The sequence below is a fragment of the Podarcis raffonei genome, chromosome 8 (genome assembly GCF_027172205.1).
Source record: "Podarcis raffonei isolate rPodRaf1 chromosome 8, rPodRaf1.pri, whole genome shotgun sequence".
NCBI lineage: Eukaryota > Metazoa > Chordata > Lepidosauria > Squamata > Lacertidae > Podarcis > Podarcis raffonei.
The window spans coordinates 4657534-4675667 of NC_070609.1; the positions used below are offsets into that span (position 1 = coordinate 4657534).

General features: G+C 55.1%; 1 protein-coding gene and 1 long non-coding RNA gene across 4 annotated transcripts in view; one reads left to right on the forward strand and one right to left on the reverse strand.

Moving 5' to 3' along the window:
- The window catches only part of LOC128420240 (uncharacterized), a 241864-nt gene that overhangs the window by 151691 nt on the left and 72039 nt on the right, over positions 1-18134 (forward strand). The gene's annotated exons all lie outside the window — the stretch shown is intronic.
- Positions 1143-17683, reverse strand: EGLN2 (egl-9 family hypoxia inducible factor 2). 3 transcript variants are annotated; one of them, XM_053401782.1, is made up of 6 exons: positions 17455-17664; positions 16057-16766; positions 6275-6394; positions 2776-2912; positions 2058-2125; positions 1143-1778 (listed from the first exon to the last, which is right to left on the reverse strand). In XM_053401782.1, exons 2-6 carry the CDS (start codon positions 16627-16629, stop codon positions 1615-1617), a joined length of 1062 nt encoding a protein of 353 aa, XP_053257757.1. In that variant the 5' UTR covers positions 16630-16766; positions 17455-17664; the 3' UTR covers positions 1143-1614. The 3 variants fall into 3 exon arrangements, with proteins under 3 accessions (XP_053257757.1, XP_053257759.1, XP_053257758.1); XM_053401783.1 differs by having other exon boundaries at positions 1526-1783; XM_053401784.1 differs by lacking the exon at positions 6275-6394 and having other exon boundaries at positions 17455-17683.

Sequence of the window (18134 nt, forward strand, 5' to 3'; positions counted from 1 at the left end):
AGTGGTACCTCTGGATACGAACGGGATCCGTTCCGGAGCCCCGTTCACATCCTGAAGCGAACATAACCTGCGTCTGCGTGTGTGCAGATCACGAGTCGCCGCTTCTGCGCATGCCCATGACATCATTTTGACCATCTGCGCATGCGCGAGCGGCGAAACCCGGAAGTAACACGTTCCGTTACTTCCGGGTCACCGCAGAGCGTAACCTGAAAATGCTCAACCTGAAGCAACTTCAACCCGAGGTATGACTGTATTTAAAATGCATCTCTGGGTTATTTGTGAGGCCTGCCTGGTGTTTTTACATGAGTAGGTGGTGTGCTTTTATTTAAAATGCATCTCTGGGTTATTTGTGGGGCATAGGAATTCGTTCATTCCCCCCCCCTCCAAAATACAGTCCGGCCCCCCACAATGTCTGAGGGACAGTGGACCGGCCCCCTGTTGAAAAAGTTTGCTGACCCCTGATCAAGGGTCTGGAAACTGAGCCTGATGAGGAACGGTTGAAGGAGCTGGGTATGTTTAGCCTGGAAAAGAGGAGATAGGATAGCCATCTACCAATATTTCAATGAGATACCAATATCTCAATATCCTTAGAAGTTTTTGAGCAAAGGTTCGGTGTCTGTCCATCTGTCATGGATTGCAGGGGGTCAGACTAGATGATCCCTGGGGGTCCCTTCCAATTTCGCGATTCTACAGAGAGAGAGATCTTCCATCTCGCCTTACCCTAGAACTCACAGGCTTGTTGTGGGAATTAAAGCAGGAAGAAGGAGAACTACATACCTTGAGCAACTTGGAGAAAAGGATGGAAACAAACGCAGACAAATCCACGTTCCACCGAGAAATGGGGGCGCAGGGACTTCAGAGGACGAGATGGGGACAACTCTAAATCAGATGTTTTGAGACTATAATTCCCATCATCCCTGACCACTGGTCCTGCTAAGCTAGGGATGATGGGAGTTGTAGTCCCAAAACATCTGGAGGGCCGAGTTTGGGGGTGCCTGCTTTAGACCCACCAGTGTGACAAGCGAGCAGCTCAAATGCCCCCCACCCCTTTCCCAGAGCAGAAGAGGGAGGGGGTCCAGGAGCCCTGGCTCCCTCTTCTGCCCCCCACCCCTATTCCCAAAAAAAACCAGACAAGTCTGAGATCGTTTCCATGAGCTGATGTTTATTCCGTCTCATCCACGGGGGGGGGGGGGGCTCGTTCTCTCGCCACCCCTCTCTTTTTCTGCTCTTCCGCACTCCCTCGTTTCCTGCTCCCTCTTTCTCTCTCATTTCGCAGATGGATTAAAATGAGCAGGACCAAGCGCTGGCGCTGGGGGCAGGCAGGGGGAGACCGGGAGGGTCCTGCTGGACAAGGGGTTCCCGGCACCCGGGGGTCCCTTCTGATGCGGCAGAAGGAAAACACAAAGGCCACCCTCTCCATGGGGGGGGCTGCACCTACACACGCACACCATTCACACAAACACACACACACAAACACACACCCCTTCTTCTCAAGGTCCAGCTGCCTCTCGACAGCCCCCTTTTTCTTCTTCTTCATCATCATCACCTTCCTCTCCTCCTGGGCTGTGGTCAAAGGCCTTCCAGCTGCAGCCGGCCGGATTGGGGGGGGCAGCGTCAGTGGACACAGGCGGCAGCAAAGGCGGCGACAGGCAGCTTGAAATGGCCAAAGAGAGCGCAGGGTCTTTGGCGGTCAGGATCCCACGGCGGCAACACCCGGCTGTCCGTCAAGTCGGCCCGTTTTCCTGTGCCCCGCCGGGAGAGGGCTCTGCCACCTTTTTCTGAGCTTTAGAGGGGAAAAAGAACAAAGGTGACCCCAAAGAAGTCAGCTTTTCTGCAAAAGGTACTTTTTAGGGGGCCCTGCCACCCTCACCCAGTTCCAGGAGGCTGTGGAGAGGGGAGGAACTCTGCACGCGCTCAGAGGTCCTTTTCCCGCACCAGCGCCAACGGAGCCCCAAGCGCTAGCAGTCGGTCTGTGGGCCTGGCCTCCGTGCCCCGGCTGCCCCCACCCCACTCCCCGGTGCCGGTGAGCCCCAGTACCTAGTTACCCGTCCACATACCCAGTTGGTGCCTCCCTTTGGCTTCTGCCCGCTCCTTGGCGTCAAAATACCAGATGGTAATGGCGTATCTAGGGGGAAAGCGACAGTTTTGCATGGATCCTGTGCGGTGCCGAGGAGCTGAGCTCTCGCACAGCTCATGCTCGGCTCGGTGGGGCTTGTGCAGGACAACCGCCCCCAGTCCCAATGGGAAGAACTGGAGAGGGGACTGCCCCCCAGTTCTCCATCCCAGGCACTAAAATGCAATTTGGGGAGCCAGAGCCAAACACACAGAGATTTCTGCACACAGGGACACTTCTCCCTTCTGCAGGATCTGATTTCTGTCCGCAAGGCCTGTAAGACAGAGTTGTTCCGCCTGGCCTTTGGCTTGGAATCAACTTGATCCCCTTCCCCTGCATTCTGGATTAGTTGCAGTTTCCGAGTCACCTTCAAAGGTAGCCCCACGTAGAGCGCAATGCAGTAGTCCAAGCGGGAGATAACTAGAGCATGCACCACTCTAGCGAGACAGTCTGTAGGCAGGGAGGGTCTCATCCTGCGTACCAGATGGAGCTGGTAAACAGCTGCCCTGGATACAGAATTGACCTGCGCCTCCATGGACAGCTGTGAGTCCAAAATGACTCCCAGGCTGTGCACCTGGTCCTTCAGGGGCACAGTTACCCCATTCAGGACCATTTTTGCCAGTTCTACGTAGTTCATCAACTTCTGTTGCCCACCCCGTTACCTGGTGGCGTAGGCTGGCTTCACTTCGTGGGGGTTGCGCCGGTCGGACCAGAAGATGAGCAGCCGGTCAAAGATGGGCTCGATGTTGGCCACCACTGAGCGTCCTTCAGGGTAGATCTGCAGGATCCCACCATGAACCTGGCACAGACAGGGAGACGTCAAAGGCCCCTTCGCAGATGGACCTCAGGCAGAGTCCTTTGGGCATGTTGCCTTGGGCAGCGGGAAACTGACCCCCAAGTCGTTCATTCGCCTCCTGCCCCTCCCAGGCACCCTTGGGTGGGGACGTGAGAATACTGCGTGCCCCTCTGCAAGAGGACTTCCTGACTGGGCATTCAGGGAGCTCAAAGAGACGGTCCTATGGGTGCATCTGGGGCACGGAAGGGCAAGTGCAACAGCTCAAGGAAAGGGCCTGGGGCAGGAAGTTGGGGCAATGCTCTAGCCAGGGATTGGGGCCCCGGTTGCTCTGGGGTGCAAGTGGGAGCACCTTGGATGTGGAATAATAATAATAATTTATTATTTATTCCCCGCCCATCTGGCTGGGTTTCCCCAGCCGCTCTGGGCGGCTTCCAACAAAATATTAAAATCCATCAAATATTAAAAGCTTCCCTAAACAGGGCTGCCTGGAGATACAGGTTAGGGGGTGAGCACCGGTGGCCCCCACCCCACCCGATGCAAGTAGGACTAGAAGAGGAGTCTGGAGGATGGATCAGGCCAGCATCCTGTTCTCACAGCGGCTGAACAGATGCCTGGGGAAACCCCCAACAGGATTCGAACACAAGACCCTTCTCCCCTCCTGGGGTTCCCTGCTTCCAGGGCTGAGCACAACTATCCTGGCTGGGAGCCACCCAAAGCCCTCTCCTCCTCCTCTGGGAATTGGTCCAATCCTCTCTGATAGACAACTAAGTTGGTGATCAATGCTACCTCTTGTGGAAGGGAGTTCCGCAGTTTAACTCCGTGCTGCGTGAAGAAAGACTCATCCGTCGTGAATCTTCATCATATGCCCTTGAGTTCTTTTCTGGGAACTTGCCCTGAGACCTTCAGGTATCGGGCAGTATATAAATTCAATCAGTTCTAGTGTTATTGGGTGGGGGGGCCAAAAACTTGTCAGGTTGGAAGGGACCTCCAAAGGTCTTCTAGTCCAACCCCCTGCAATGCAGGAATCTCAGCTAAAGCATCCCTGACTCTCAGTCGCCTTTCCTATAGCCTGAAAAGTCCCGAACGCTGCAACCTTTTCTTTTCCCAACTCTGCAATATCCATTTTGAGACAAGGCAACCAGAACGGGGCACTGGACCCCCAATCCGGTTGCACCACAGATTTTGCAAAACGGCCTTGTGATCTGGGCGTTTTTATTATCAATCTCTTTCCTAGAAGTATGGGCCTCCAACTCCCATCAGCCGCAGCTGTCATGACCAAGGATCAGGGAAGACGGGAAATCAGGAATATTGAAAGGGGGGTGGGGGGGACAGAGTCTATCCCCCCCCCTACACACACACACACCACTCCACTCTCCAAACCCAGGAAGAATTGACCTGTGAAATTCCCTGCTGCAAAATGGATGGGGAGGTTCTCTCGCTCCAAGACTTTTATCCAGGATGGCAAAAATGGAACCTCCAGGCTTAAAAGCAGTCTACCACATGAATACTCATTTAGAGAGAAGGGCGATTGCCTGAGGGGTTTTCCCCAGGAGTATCTGGTTGGCCAAATTGGGGGGAGTTCACAATGTTGGACTAGGTAGCTTGAGGGTGACGCGACAGTGTGGCGCCAACAGTGTGACGCCAACAGTGTGACGCGGCAGCTAAAAAAGCCAATGCAATTCTGGGCTGCATCAATAGGAGTATAGCATCTAGATCAAGGGAAGTAATAGTGCCACTGTATTCTGCTCTGGTCAGACCTCACCTGGAGTACTGTGTCCAGTTCTGGGCACCACAGTTCAAGAAGGACATTGACAAACTGGAACGTGTCCAGAGGAGGGCAACCAAAATGGTCAAAGGCCTGGAAACGATGCCTTATGAGGAACGGCTAAGGGAGCTGGGCATGTTTAGCCTGGAGAAGAGGAGGTTAAGGGGTGATATGATAGCCATGTTCAAATATATAAAAGGATGTCATATAGAGGAGGGAGAAAGGTTGTTTTCTGCTGCTCCAGAGAAGCGGACACGGAGCAATGGATCCAAACTACAAGAAAGAAGATTCCACCTAAACATTAGGAAGAACTTCCTGACAGTAAGAGCTGTTCGACAGTGGAATTTGCTGCCAAGGAGTGTGGTGGAGTCTCCTTCTTTGGAGGTCTTTAAGCAGAGGCTTGACAACCATATGTCAGGAGTGCTCTGATGGTGTTTCCTGCTTGGCAGGGGGTTGGACTCGATGGCCCTTGTGGTCTCTTCCAACTCTATGATTCTATGAGGGTTCGCATCTGTCTTGCAACCCCAGAACAGAGCCAGGGAATTTCCCCTACAGAAAACGGTTGCAGCATTTGGGACTCCTCTGTTTAGGGAAAAGCCGAGTTAAGATGTGACGTGACGGACGTTTTTCTCCTTCTCTCATAACGCCAAGTCAGAATATTCAGGACAGATGATAGGAAATCCTTCTTAGTGTGCCACTTAGTCAGACTGTGGAACTCTCTGCCACTGGAGGCAGTGAGGGCCACAGCTTCAAAATATCAGACAAATTCGTGGAAATCAGTAAGGTTCTCAGTGGCTACTGGCCGCAAAGGCTCTGCTCAGCCTCTGAATCCCAGTGTCTGGAAACCCTAGGATGGGGGAGTTGCTCTTGTGCTCGGATCCTGCTGGCTGGTTTTGCATAATGGGCATCTGGCGGGCTGCTGTGAGGACCAGATGCCGGACTCGATGATGGGCCCCCTTTGGCCTGATGCAGCCAGGCTCTACTTTTGCTCTAATGGAACCTCCAGCGTCAGGAGCAGTCTATCACGATTCCTAGGATCTATGGGCTCTTTGGCCACTGTGAGGACAGGAGGTTGGACCAGAAGCTTCACGGATCAGGCCCACTCTCGGCAGAGACCTTCTCCTTTCATAAGCTCTCCGCTGAGCCTCCGCAACGGAAAGAACCCAGGAGTCCTGGCGGAAAGACCCCACGGCCAAAAGACTTTGGCTGGGACTTTCCGTGCGCACCAGATAGTCAAAGCCCAGTCCCTGCAATCCGCTGACACTGGGCAGGCACTCTGCATATGCTCAGATGCACACGCTTTCTATCGATGCTTCTCGTGGCCCCAGGACTGAGCCCTGCGCTCTTCGCCTCCAAACTTTCTTCTTCCGCAAGCCGAGAGCAGGACCCCGGAGTCCTAGGCTGCTGAAGGAACCCAGGCGTCCTACTCCGCAGGGTCGGCCCCCTGAGCACAGGAGTTTCGCCTGCTGGAGGGGGCAGAGGAAGGGGCACAGAACGGAGGGCAGGGCGTCGGGGAAGAGGAAATGTGTGCCATGCATGAGACCAGGGGGGTGGACAGAGGGGCAGGTGGCGGGTGCAGAGCCCCCCCTCCCCCACGTACCTTGCTGTCCCAGTGCCGGTTTAGGTAATAGATGCAAGTGACGCAGCGCCCGTCTCCGTGAGGGTTGTCCACGTGGCGCAGGTACCCCCTGCCGTTGCCAGGGTAACATGCCACCATGGCCTGGAGGGGAGGGGGGAAGGGAGAGGAGGGAGGGGTCAATGCCAGGGGTCGGACCAAACACAGCTCCAGGACCGCCTCTTCTCAGCTCCGCCCCCCCCCCGCCAGGAGCTCTGCCTCCCGGCTCGCCTATGGAGAAGGGAGAGTCGCCTCCAGGCGACCAGGAAGCAAAAGCATGGAACCAAAGCCCATATTCTCCCTTTTGGAAAGCGGTCTGCATAGGGCAGATGGGGAGCTGAATTTGCAAAGCGCCCACCCCCTAGAACCCCCACTCTGGGGCCGGGTGGGCAACAGCGGAGGAGGCCAGTCTGTAGCTTTTCCTAGGGGGCAGCATGCATTGGGGGGCGAGCAGGAAAGGAAAGAGGAGAGGCAGGCAGGCAGACAGACGCAAGGAATTTGGGGGTGTCCGATTGTTAAAACAACCCAAGTCGAGTCCGGAAGCCTCTTCGGCAGGAAGACCAAATCCTTTCATGGAATCCTGGAATGGTCGAGTCGGAAGGGAACCCGGAGATCATCTAGCCCAACCCCGAGCAAGGCAGGAATTTGCCAGCTTCTTTGTCCACCTAGGGACGCAGGTGGTGCTGTGGGCTAAACCACAGAGCCTAGGGCTTGCCGATCAGAAGGTCGGCGGTTCGAATCCCCGCGACGGGGTAAGCTCCCGTTGCTCGGTCCCTGCTCCTGCCAACCTAGCAGTTCGAAAGCACGTCAAAAGTGCAAGTAGATCAATAGGTACCACTCCGGCGGGAAGGTAAACGGCATTTCTGTGTGCTGCTCTGGTTCGCCAGAAGCGGCTTAGTCATGCTGGCCACATGACCTGGAAGCTGCACGCCGGCTCCCTCGGCCAGTAAAGCAAAATGAGCGCCGCAACCCCAGAGTCGGCCACGACTGGACCTAATGGTCAGGGGTCCCTTTACCTTTACCTTTTTGTCCACAAATTCCTTGCCTGTCCTTCTCCCCAACATCCTAATGTGCAAGAATTAAAGCGCATTGTTAAAAGCACTTTAGGATAACTTCCCGCTGTAAGGCGGGTCCCTAGAAACATGCACCTCGAATGCCGAGAGCCAGAGCAAACAGGTGAGTCTTCAGCAAAAGATGAAAGCAGTGCAAGGAAGGTGGCAGGCACATCCCTGTGGGGGGGGGGTCCCCAAGCCAAGGGGCCTCAAGAGAAGACCCTCTCCTCCCCCTGGGCTGCCACCCACCCACCCACCTGGAGCCCCTACAGCCGGAGGAACCAGCAAGCTGCCCGTCTCAGCACCCAGAAGAGTCTGCGGCAAAGGAAGCAAGACGTTCAGCTTTTGGGGTCCCAAGTCGCCCAGGGCTTTAAACACCCGTGAGCAGGTGTTTAAATAATAATAATAATTTATTATTTATACCCCGCCCATCTGGCTGGGCCTCCCTAGCCACTCTGGGCGGCCTCCAACAAAACACTAAAATACAATAACCTATTAAACATTAAAAGCTTCCCTAAACAGGGCTGCCTTCAGATGTCTTCTAAAAGTCTGGTAGTTGTTGTTCTCTTTGACATCTGGTGGGAGGGCGTTCCACAGGGCGGGTGCCACTACCGAGAAGGCCCTCTGCCTGGTTCCTTGTAACTTGGCTTCTCGTAGCGAGGGAACCGCCAGAAGGCCCTCGGCACTCCACCTCAGTGTCTGGGCTGAACGATGGGGGTGGAGACGCTCCTTCAGGTATACTGGACCGAGGCCATTTAGGGCTTTAAAGGTCAGGACCAACACTTTGAGAATTGTGCTCGGAAATGTACTGGGAGCCAGTGTAGGTCTTTCAAGACCAGTATTATGTGGTCCCAGCGGCCACTCCCAGTCACCAGTCTAGCTGCCGCATTCTGGATTAGTTGTAGTTTCCGGGTCACCTTCAAAGGGAGCCCCACGTAGAGCGCATTGCAGTAGTCCAAGCGAGAGATAACCAGAGCATGCACCACTCTGGCGAGACAGTCTGCGGGCAGGGAGGGTCTCATCCTGTGTACCAGATGGAGTTGATGGACAGCTGCCCTGGACACAGAATTGACCTGCGCTTCCATGAACAGCTGTGAGTCCAAAATTATTCCCAGGCTGTGCACCTGGTCCTTCAGGGGCAGAGTTACCCCATTCAGGACCAGGGAGTCCTCCACACCTGCCCATCTCCTATTCCCCCAAAACAGTACTTCTGTCTTGTCAGGACTCAATCTGTTAGCCGCCATCCATCCTCCAACCGCCTCCAGACACTCACACAGGACCTTCACTGCCTTCACTGGTTCTGATTTGAAAGAGAGGTAGAGCTGGGTGCCATCTGCATACTGATTAACACCCAGCCCAAACCCCCTGATGATCTCTCCCAGCGGTTGCATGTAGATGTTGAAAAGCATGGGGGAGAGGACAGAGGACCTTGAATTAGGTCCAGAAAAGAACCGGCAACCAGCTGCTTTAAATTGGGGCTCATAGGAGATCTAAAGAGAATCCTAGACAGGAATCGGGCTGCCATGTTTGGGACCGACCAAAGTTTCCCAGCAGTCTTCAAGGGCAGCCCCAGGAGGAGCACATTGTAGTAATCCAGCCTGAAAATTGCCAGAGCGTGGAGTTGTAGCGGCCAAGTTGTCTCTGTCCAAAAGGAGCTGTAGATGGAGATAAAAGTGTGCGTGTCCCCAATACTGAGGCCACCTGAGACCCCCCCAGGAAAAGGGGGGAATCCAGGAGCCCTCCCCCAAAGTGCAGGGGAGCACAGCCCCCCAGCCTAGACTTGAGAACCTGGGATACAGCACATCTCTGCCTTTTCAGGATTCAGTTTATTATTATTATTATTATTATTCATTAGAATATAATTTTAAAAATAATTAACCACGATTAACAATTGGTAATAAAAATAATTGAAAGTAATTAAAATAGCTAGCAAGGGTAACTATAGTTAAAAATGATAATTGATTATATATTGATAACCCGCCCTCATAAGGGACCCCGGGTAGGTTACTACATTAAAACACAACATTAAAAACAATTCAATATACAGTGATATGAACAGGATCCGTTCCGGAACCCTGTTCACATCCTGAAGTAAACGCAACCTGCGTCTGCGCATATCGCGATTATGCGCCTCCGCGCATGCGCGTGACGTCATTTTTACCATCCGCGCATGTGCAAGCGGCAAAACCCGGAAGTAACGCACTCCATTACTTCCGGGTCGCCGCAGAGCGCAACCCGGAAGCGCTCAACCTGAAGCAACTTCAACCCAAGGTGTGACTGTAATTTATGAAAAATGAGAACAAAACTCCCCTGCCTTTGAGCACAGCAGAAGCCAAGCCTCCATCCTGAGAACAGTTTGAGGAGGGGTCCCCAAGGCCGCCAGGGGGCTCCTGACCCCAAGAGTTTGCTCCCTCCCCCCACAGCTTCCTTGGGGTACTTGTTCCCCGCACTGCGAGCCCCTCATCTCTGCAAGACAAAGGCGGGATGCGCTCCCACAAACGCCCCACGTGCTAATCCAAAACACGCGACACCTTTTTAGGGTCCCTCAACCCTGAGCAAAAAGAATTCTGCATATGCCCAGGGGCCCCTCTCCACTGCTAAAACGGAAAGCGGGGGAACAGCAAAACTACTTCAAAAGTCAAAGCCCTGGAGAGGAAATTCTGGAGGGGAGAAAGCTTGAGAAATGAAATCTGATTGGAATTAATTTTATAATGAAATGATTTTATAATGTTTTATCATTTTACTATTGTTAGCCGCTCTGAGCCTGGCTTCGGCTGGGGAGAGCGGGATATAAATAAAATTTATTATTATTATTATTATTATTATTATGAAGAAGAAGAAGAAGAAGGAGGTGAAGATTGGAGGGGCGTTGGGCTATGAATGGGCATTATTATTATTATTATTATTATTATTATTATTAAAGCGCTGACACCTGAGATTTTGGACGGGGGGGGTGGAGAGAGAGAGATAAGAAAGGGTCACCGTTTGCTGCCTGGCCAGGAAGGAGACGCTGGGCGGGGGGGGGGGCAAATGATTTTCCAACAGATCTCTGCCCCCCAACAAACAAACAAAAATAAAGTGGGCTTGCAAGCAAAGCCAGTGGCCAAAATCTCACCGCTTCTCAACCCTGCAAGAAAGTCCACGGCAGAAGGGGGGGCAGAGAAGGAGGCGAGAGAGGCTGTAATCTCTCTCCCCCCGCAGGGGGCAAAAGGCTGGTGCGTCCTGTTCCCTCGCATTCCCGGTAGCACCAAGGACATGAAGTCCCCGTGACGCAGGATCTGCTCTCGGACCAAAGTGTGGAAGGCTGCCGGCGGGGTCAGCCGAGGACATGGCTCAGCTCTGCCCTCAGACGCCTTGAGATAATGAGCCCCTTCGCGCTCCAGGAGGCGGTGGGAAGGGGGGGTGGCCTGCTGTGCCTCGGTTTCCCCTTCGCTAGGCGCCTGCAGGGGTCGTGCCAGGACATGGAGGGAGACCCCACACAAACCCACACTGAGTCAAGCCAAGAATCAGCAGGCTGGCAGGGCCCCAATTTTGTGCACCCACCGCAGTGGGGGTGCAGGGGAACAAAGGATGCGATAAGCAGCCGCTGGACCATTTTCCACCGTTCTGGAGGAAGTATCCTGGCAACGCGTGGAGCGGCTGCAACTAGACCGAACGGCATTAATTGCTGCGGCGAATCTGCAGCTGCGTTTGATCTCTCTGGCTTTTCGAAACGCTGTTGTGAGTCACAGGGAGCTCAGGGTTTGCTGGAAAGCAGAATAAAAATATAAAGTCGGACCGGCTCGCCAGGCTTTTTTGGGGAGGGGGGTTGGAATCCAGGAATTTGGGCTTCCTCCCCCTGCCCCCTTTCTGCACCTCCTTTAAAATCCTGGCAACAACCCAGTAAGGAAAAACTTTGGACTCTCAGGCCCTCCCCACGGTCAAAGAAGAGGACCCAGGTGTCCTGGGCAGCAAGAACCTCCCTTTGGCCTGAGGCTGCCGTCCCCGGGGGGACACGCCCAAGGCAAGTCTCCTGCACCAGGGTGTCTGTGCAGGAGCACTTTCCAAAGAGTGAGAAGGGGGCCAACGCAGCTGAGCCCCATGGAAGCTGGTGGGGCAGGAGGGGAGGCCTCGCCATTGCAGCTTCTGCAGTAAAAACAGAGGCCCCTGTGGATTTTATTGCGGAGTCCGCATTAGGGGATCGTTCGAGAGGACGGCACTGGGGGCCCACCTCAATTAATAGGCTTGCCTTTCAGTTGCCACAAGGAAGGTACCCCCAGAGGCCATCTAGTCCAACCCCCCGCAATGCAGGAATCTAGCCCCTTCCTTTCTTCTTGTCACTGGCACCCACTGGTTCAAGTCCTGCTCTCCACAGCAGCTTTATCCATCTTGCCTGCAACTGCGGTTCCTCTAGGGTCACCTCCCAGGCACCCCCACCCCAGCAGCCCCCCAGGGGCGGAGGAGAGAACATGCCTCCCTCAAGCCAGCCCCACATCGGTGCAGCTCCCAGAGCACAGGCCCGCTTCAGGGTCGCTCGGTCCAGAGTTCGAAATTCGCCAGGCACGTTTTGCAACTGCCCTGGGTCCAATTGCAACCCAGTGGAGATCTCTGTGCGCCAGCTTGGCACATGGCTCACCCACTCCTCTGTTTATTATTATTAATTATTATTATTATTATAGTGGTACCTCGGGTTACATACGCTTTAGGTTACAGACTCCGCTAACCCAGAAATAGTGCTTCAGGTTAAGAACTTTGCTTCAGGATGAGAACAGAAATGGTCCGGTGGCTGTGCGGCAGCAGCGGGAGGCCCCATTAGCTAAAGTGGTGCTTCAAGTTAAGAACAGTTTCAGGTTAATAACAGACCTCCGGAACGAATTAAGTTCTTAACCCGAGGTACCACTGTATTATTATTATTATTATTATTATTATTATTATTATTATTATTATTAATTTGTACTTCCCCAGCCACTCTGGGCGGCTTCCAACAAAGATTAAAAATACATTAAAATGTCACACATTAAAAACTTCCCTGAACAGGGCTGCCTTCGGATGTCTTCTCAATGCCAGGTAGTCTTTGATATCTGGTGGGAGGGCATTCCACAGGCCGGGAGCCACCACCAAGAAGGCCCTCTGCCTGGTTCCCTGTAAATTGGCTTCTCGCAGGGAGGGAACTGCCAGAAGGCCCTCGGAGCTGGACCTCAGCGTCCGGGCAGAACGATGGGAGTGGAGACGCTCCTTCAGGTATACTGGGCCTTTGAGGCCATTTAGGGCTTTCAAGATCAGCACCAACACTTTTAATTGTGCTCGGAAACGTCCTGGGAGCCAATGTAGGTATTTCAAGACCAGTGTTACATGGTCTCGGCGGCCGCAATGGCTTCCTCAGGCACTTCTGCTATGGGGCAGCTCAGGAAATTAAGTAGGTGAATAAATACAGAGAAAGCCAAACGTCACTTAGAGAAGGATCTGAAATATTTTCCTTGAAGCTTGAATCTACTTTATTCCGGATTGTTTTATTTGATGTTTTAATGTGTTGTAAACCACTTTGAGGTGGTTTTTTCCCTTTTAAAATATGAAGTGGCGTAGAATGAAATGAATAATAAATAAATCACAATAAATTCCAATAAATGGCAGCCAGGCATTCCGATTCGCTTATAAATCTGAGTTTCTAACACTGGCCCTACCCCACCTTCGCCCCCCCCCAAAAAATATTATGCCGCCCGCAGCAAACCCCCCCAGATATGATCAAATTCCAACTCCCAGAAGGCAGGGGGAATGGCAGGCATTGCAGATCAGTCACAGCTGGAGGACTGCAAATTTCTCTCTGATTCCAAGAAAGAGATGGAGGCAGCCAGGGCCTTTCCTAGAATTCACAAATTCCTCTCCCTACTGGGAAACAGGGAGTCAGGGCTGCCTCCAGGGGCGAATGCTGCATCCCCCGTCTCAGACCCCTGCAACCCACCCCCACCCCCTAAAAATAAAAGATCCTGCCAACATTGCAGGAAAAAGCAAAAACAGAGGGAAGAGGCGAGAGGGGAAGAGCTCTGCGCTGGTCCGGCAAATCGGCTTCCATCAGCAATTTTGCCCACTGGGAGGGAGGCAGCCGGGGGTCAGCCGGGGACCTTGACAAAAGGGGGCAGCCGGGGTTGCCAAAAAAGCCGCAGGGTCAGCCTGGGTGGCTCCTGACACCGATCCGGGCGCAAAGAGCTCTCTGGGATGGCTCTGAGCCAAGCAGTCTTCGCAGCTAAGCCCCAGCACTCGTTTGAGGCAGAGGGTCCCAGCAGGGAAACGGCTGTCAGCATTTATTCTGGATTACTGCAAGGTCTTCTGCATGGAGCTTCCGCCAAGGACGGCTCAGAAACTCCAGCGGGAGCAGAATTGGGCCGTCAGGCTGCTCACCGGGCCGAGACGGACGGAGTCTGACTGCACCGGCTGTCAATCGGTCTCTGGGCCCCCTCCAAAGTGCCGGTTTTGCCGAGGAACCGCAATATCTCAAGGGCCGACTCTCCCCATATGAACCCACCCAGATCCTCTGGTTATCATCCGGTGCCCGTCTGAAGGAGAGGTCTGGCAGCACGAGAGCAGGGCCTTTCCTGGGGTGGCTCCCCGTTCGTGGAATGCTCTCCACGGGGAGGTTTGCCTAGGGACTTCACTGAGCATCTTCTGGCACCAGGCAAAAACATTCCCATTTAACCAGGCCTTGGACTGTTAAACTATCCATGGCCTTTTAAATGTGTTTGTTTGTTTGTTTGTTTGTTTGTTTGTTTGTTTGTTTGTTTGTTTGTTTGTGTTTTTATGTTGTCAACTGCCCTGTGATCTTCAGATAAAATGGTGGTATATAAATTTAATAAATAAAATGAGAATAAAAATAACTTGCAAGTGAGGGGCCCTCTGAGCATACGCAGAGCCCTTTTCCCTTTCAATAGAACAACCAAGCCAGTCCCTAGATTGCTCCGGAAGGAAGGATCTGAACCCATGGCTTCAACTTGCAAGAAAGCAGATTCCGATTCAATACACCGAACAACTTTCTGACAGTAAGAAGGGCTGTTTGAATCAGAGTAAGAGGCAGAATTTGAAGGGCCTCCTGTCAGGGACCCTTCAGCTGGGATTCCTGCCTTGAAGCGGGTTGGGCTAGATGACCGCTGGGGGTGCCCTTCGACTCAACGATCCTACGATTTAGGGAAAGGCGGGCTGGGAGAAGGTCAGAACGACGGCGCCGGTTGCGACAGGAGAGAGAGCAGGGGCAAAGTTCTTTGCGGAAATGATATGTGCAAAACCACAAGACTGTCTAGCCCCCTTCCCTGCCCCACAGAGCACACAAACACCAAGCGGCTCAGCTCCTCCCCCAGTTCCAGGAACGCAGGAGGGTGAGTTGGCTGCTGTTTCTTAGAAATGCACCCTAGACGTCCTCAGAGACACTCTTTCCCTGCTGTGCATTCCACAGTGATTCCAAAATCCACCTTCTCCAGGGACCCCACAACTATCTGTGCGCTAGTTACACAACAGACACAGTTCTTGTCCGGCCGACACTCCCTCTGCCTTCTTCTGTCTTTCCAGGAAAGCGGAAAAAGACACCCCCAGCCACCCCCCAGAGACAAGAAAAGGGTCCCACCTCCCTCTGGCAGGTGGGATAAGTTAGTAACCCCTAACGGGCACCCCAAAGAGGCAACACGGGTTGTGGAAGGGTGCCCTTGCAATGCAACACCTCCAGGGGTCCTGGGAGCCCCCTCCTCCTCCTCCCCAGACCCCCACCCCAAATGCAGGAGGGCCCAGGACCTGCCCTGCCTGGCCCAGAGGTCGCCAGCGTCCGCAACAGCAGAGCGTTTCCACCAAAGGTCCAGCTGTTGCTGGGGGGGCGCACAGAGCAGGGAAAAGCCCCCAACATTTCAGGCGCACGGCAAAGCGGGGGCACCAGGAAGACCCCCAGATCCTGCTGTGGTTCCTGCATCGCAGGCTGCAGGGGTAGAAGGCCTGTCGGTAAAGCTTGAGACAATTAATCTGAGGGTTGTGGGTTCAAAAGGGGCAAAATATTCCTGCCTTGCAGCGGGTTGGACTGGATGACCCTTAGGGTCCCTTCCAACGCTGCAGTTCTGTGATTCTAGAATCGTACACCTATAAGGGACACCCCAAGGTCATCCAGTCCAACCCACTGCCAGGCAGGAATAAAGATGGCACAAGCTTGTTTTCTGCTGTTTCAGGGGGTAAGATCAATATTATTATGAGGAAGGGCTTGCCAAGGAGTCGCTCAGTGGTGGAGCCGCAGAGGTTTCTAAGCAGAAGTCAGACGGCCGTCTCTCAGGGATTCTTCAGCCGCAATCGCTGCGTTGCAGCGGGTTGGAATGGATAACCTCTGGGGGTCCCTTCCAAAAACACAATTCCAGGGCGATAGGATGGCTTTCCCAACCTAAACGTCTGCACCCACTGCGCATTCAGAAGCACGGGCGCAACACAACCCAAACCCCCTCCCACGCTGCCACCTCGCACATGGACGAAGCAGAAAAAAAAAGAGTCCTCTGCTCCCGTGCAGAGTTCCAAAAGGCCAATGCAGACATCCACCCACCCACCGGAAGCAGGATGTGCCCCCTCTAGGCCAGCGCAGGGACAAGAAAGCAAAGCATTTTGTAGAAACCTACTTTACGCAGAGAGGGAAATGCACTCTCCACATGCACAGAGAGAGCCGGGAGTCCTGCATTGCCGGGGTTGGACTAGATGAGCCCTGGGGACGCCTCCGGAACTCACCTTGGTCCGTCCGCGGATGTCGTAGGTGCCCAGCTTGCCGGCGCACTGAAGCATGAGCCGGTCGACGTGCGCCATGAGTTCTCCGATGGCGCAGCACCCGGGCTCCCAGCCCTCCACCCAGGCGATCTGGTCCCCCCGGATGGTGTGGGGGGGCACCGCCCTCTGGCTGACCAGCTGCCCGTCGCGGAACTTGCCGCTGCGGTGGAGACCCTCCACCTCCGCCAGAATCCGGGCGCCCAGAACCTCCCCGAGGAACGAGTCCTTGACGCAGATCCCGTAAAAGTTCATGCAGGGCACCACGTAGTCCAGCGCCAGGTGCCCCGAGGGGGGTGTCCGGGGGTCCGGGGGGGCTTCTCGGTGACGTTTGGCTGCCCCCTCGCCCACAGGGTCGTCGTCGCTGCCGTGCTCTGCTCTGCGGCGTTTAGGGTGCCCGTTGAGTGCCAACAGGAGGAGGCTCCCCACGGCTGCCCCTTCGCCCTCCAGGGGGCAGGCCTCTCTGCCCTGGCTGCCCCGACCCATCCTCTGGCAGGGGGGGAACCCTAGCGCGGCGTCCGGTGGGCGCGACTCCTCCATGGCATGTCCCGGGAGCAGGCGGGGGCCGGCGCCATCTTGCGGCCGGGGCGGATTCAGGTGGGGGCAGGAAGGCAGGTCACGGAGAAGAAACTCTTGGGGGTGCCATGTTGCCGTTGGGGGGTGCTCAGCCCCCTTGCCTAATAAGGGGGGGGGAAGGCAGGTAAGGTCAAGGCAAAGATCTGCACTAGGCAAACATCCCCCTCCCCACCCAAGCTGCTCTGGGCACGGGTTCAAATCATCCCACTTGGTTCAGTTTGCCGCCTTTCACGGATCTCTACCTCGCAGGGTTGCGGTGGAGATCAAAGCTGGGGGACATGGGTTCAAATCCCACCCACCCCCCTCCCGGACTTCACCTGGAGGGCCAGCCGCTGCCCACCTTGCGGGGGGGGGGGGTTAAAGGAGGAAAGGGAGAACCAGGACGGCGTCCCCCCCCCCAGCTCCTTGGGGAAAGGGATGGGGTGGGAATGGCAGAGATGAAATAAAAAGAGGGAAAGGGGGGGGCGACCGGGAGAGGCAGAGAGCGATTGGACCCCCCCCCAAAAAAAACACCCAGAGCAGCCACCCAAAATGCACCCCCTGCGCGCGCGCGCAAGGAAAAGGCGAGTTTCCCAAGTTGGCCGGAGAACCGGCGCGATTGTTTTGGGGGGGGGCTCGGTTGGGGGGGCGCCCATTGCGGGAGGGCTCCCCGGGAGGAGGGATCCAGGACTGCGGGGGGGATCAGGGGAGCCATTGCGGTAACCCCTCCCCCGGGAAGAGGGGTCGGTCCAGGGATTTAGGGGGTCCAGCCTGCGCCCCCTGGTGACGCCCCCATTCCGTCCCTCGTACCTCGGCTCGCCGGGAGGGATCTGTTGTCGCAAGCGGCTAGTCCTCAATGCGCCCCCGGCCGCCGCGAGGCCTCTTCTTCTTCCTCCTCTCCTCCTTCTCCTTCTTCCGTCGCTCCTCCTCCTCCGCCGCCCTCCGCTTTTGTTCGCCGGCCCGACGAGCCCGAGCCCGGCTGCGCGGGGAGGAGGAGCCTCGGCCGCCGACCAAAGGCTCGGCCGGGGAGGCGTGGCGGCGCTTCTCTGAACATGTGCAGAGCGCGGCGCGCGCGGAGACCCGCCGCCGCCGGCCCTGCGAGGCGGGCCGAAGAAGAGCGCCTATGGGAGGAGGGATGGGGGGCTCCCGGACTACAAATCCCAGGAGGATGGGCGTTGTAGTTCGCCAGCTCTCCCCATCCCTCGGGGGGCAACCTTGAGTTCCTTCTACCTTTCTTCTCTTTACACCTTTTCGGAGCAGGGCGGCAGCGCCTGGCCATAGGATCGCGGCGTTGGAAGGGACCCCACCGGGTCATCTAGCGCAACCCGCTGCAATGCAGGGGGTCTGCTGTCCTCTGCACGGTGTCATTGCGGTGGGAAGGAGGAGGAGAAGAGGCAGGCTGTTGCTGGGCGTTCAAGCAGCCTTGGTGGTCAGTACCAGGGTACAGCGTCTTGGCAGCTGCAGATTTTATTTTTATTTTATTAAAGCAA

Coding starts and splice junctions, on each gene's coding strand:
- EGLN2 (XM_053401782.1), bottom strand. CDS start 16,629: ATGGAGGAGTCGCGCCCACCGGACGCCGCGCTAGGGTTCCCCCCCTGC. Junction 2,126..2,775: donor AAGCCAGCCTACGCCACCAG/GTAACGGGGTGG, acceptor CTTTCCCCCTAG/ATACGCCATTACCATCTGGT. Junction 1,779..2,057: donor CAAAGGGAGGCACCAACTGG/GTATGTGGACGG, acceptor TCTAAAGCTCAG/AAAAAGGTGGCAGAGCCCTC.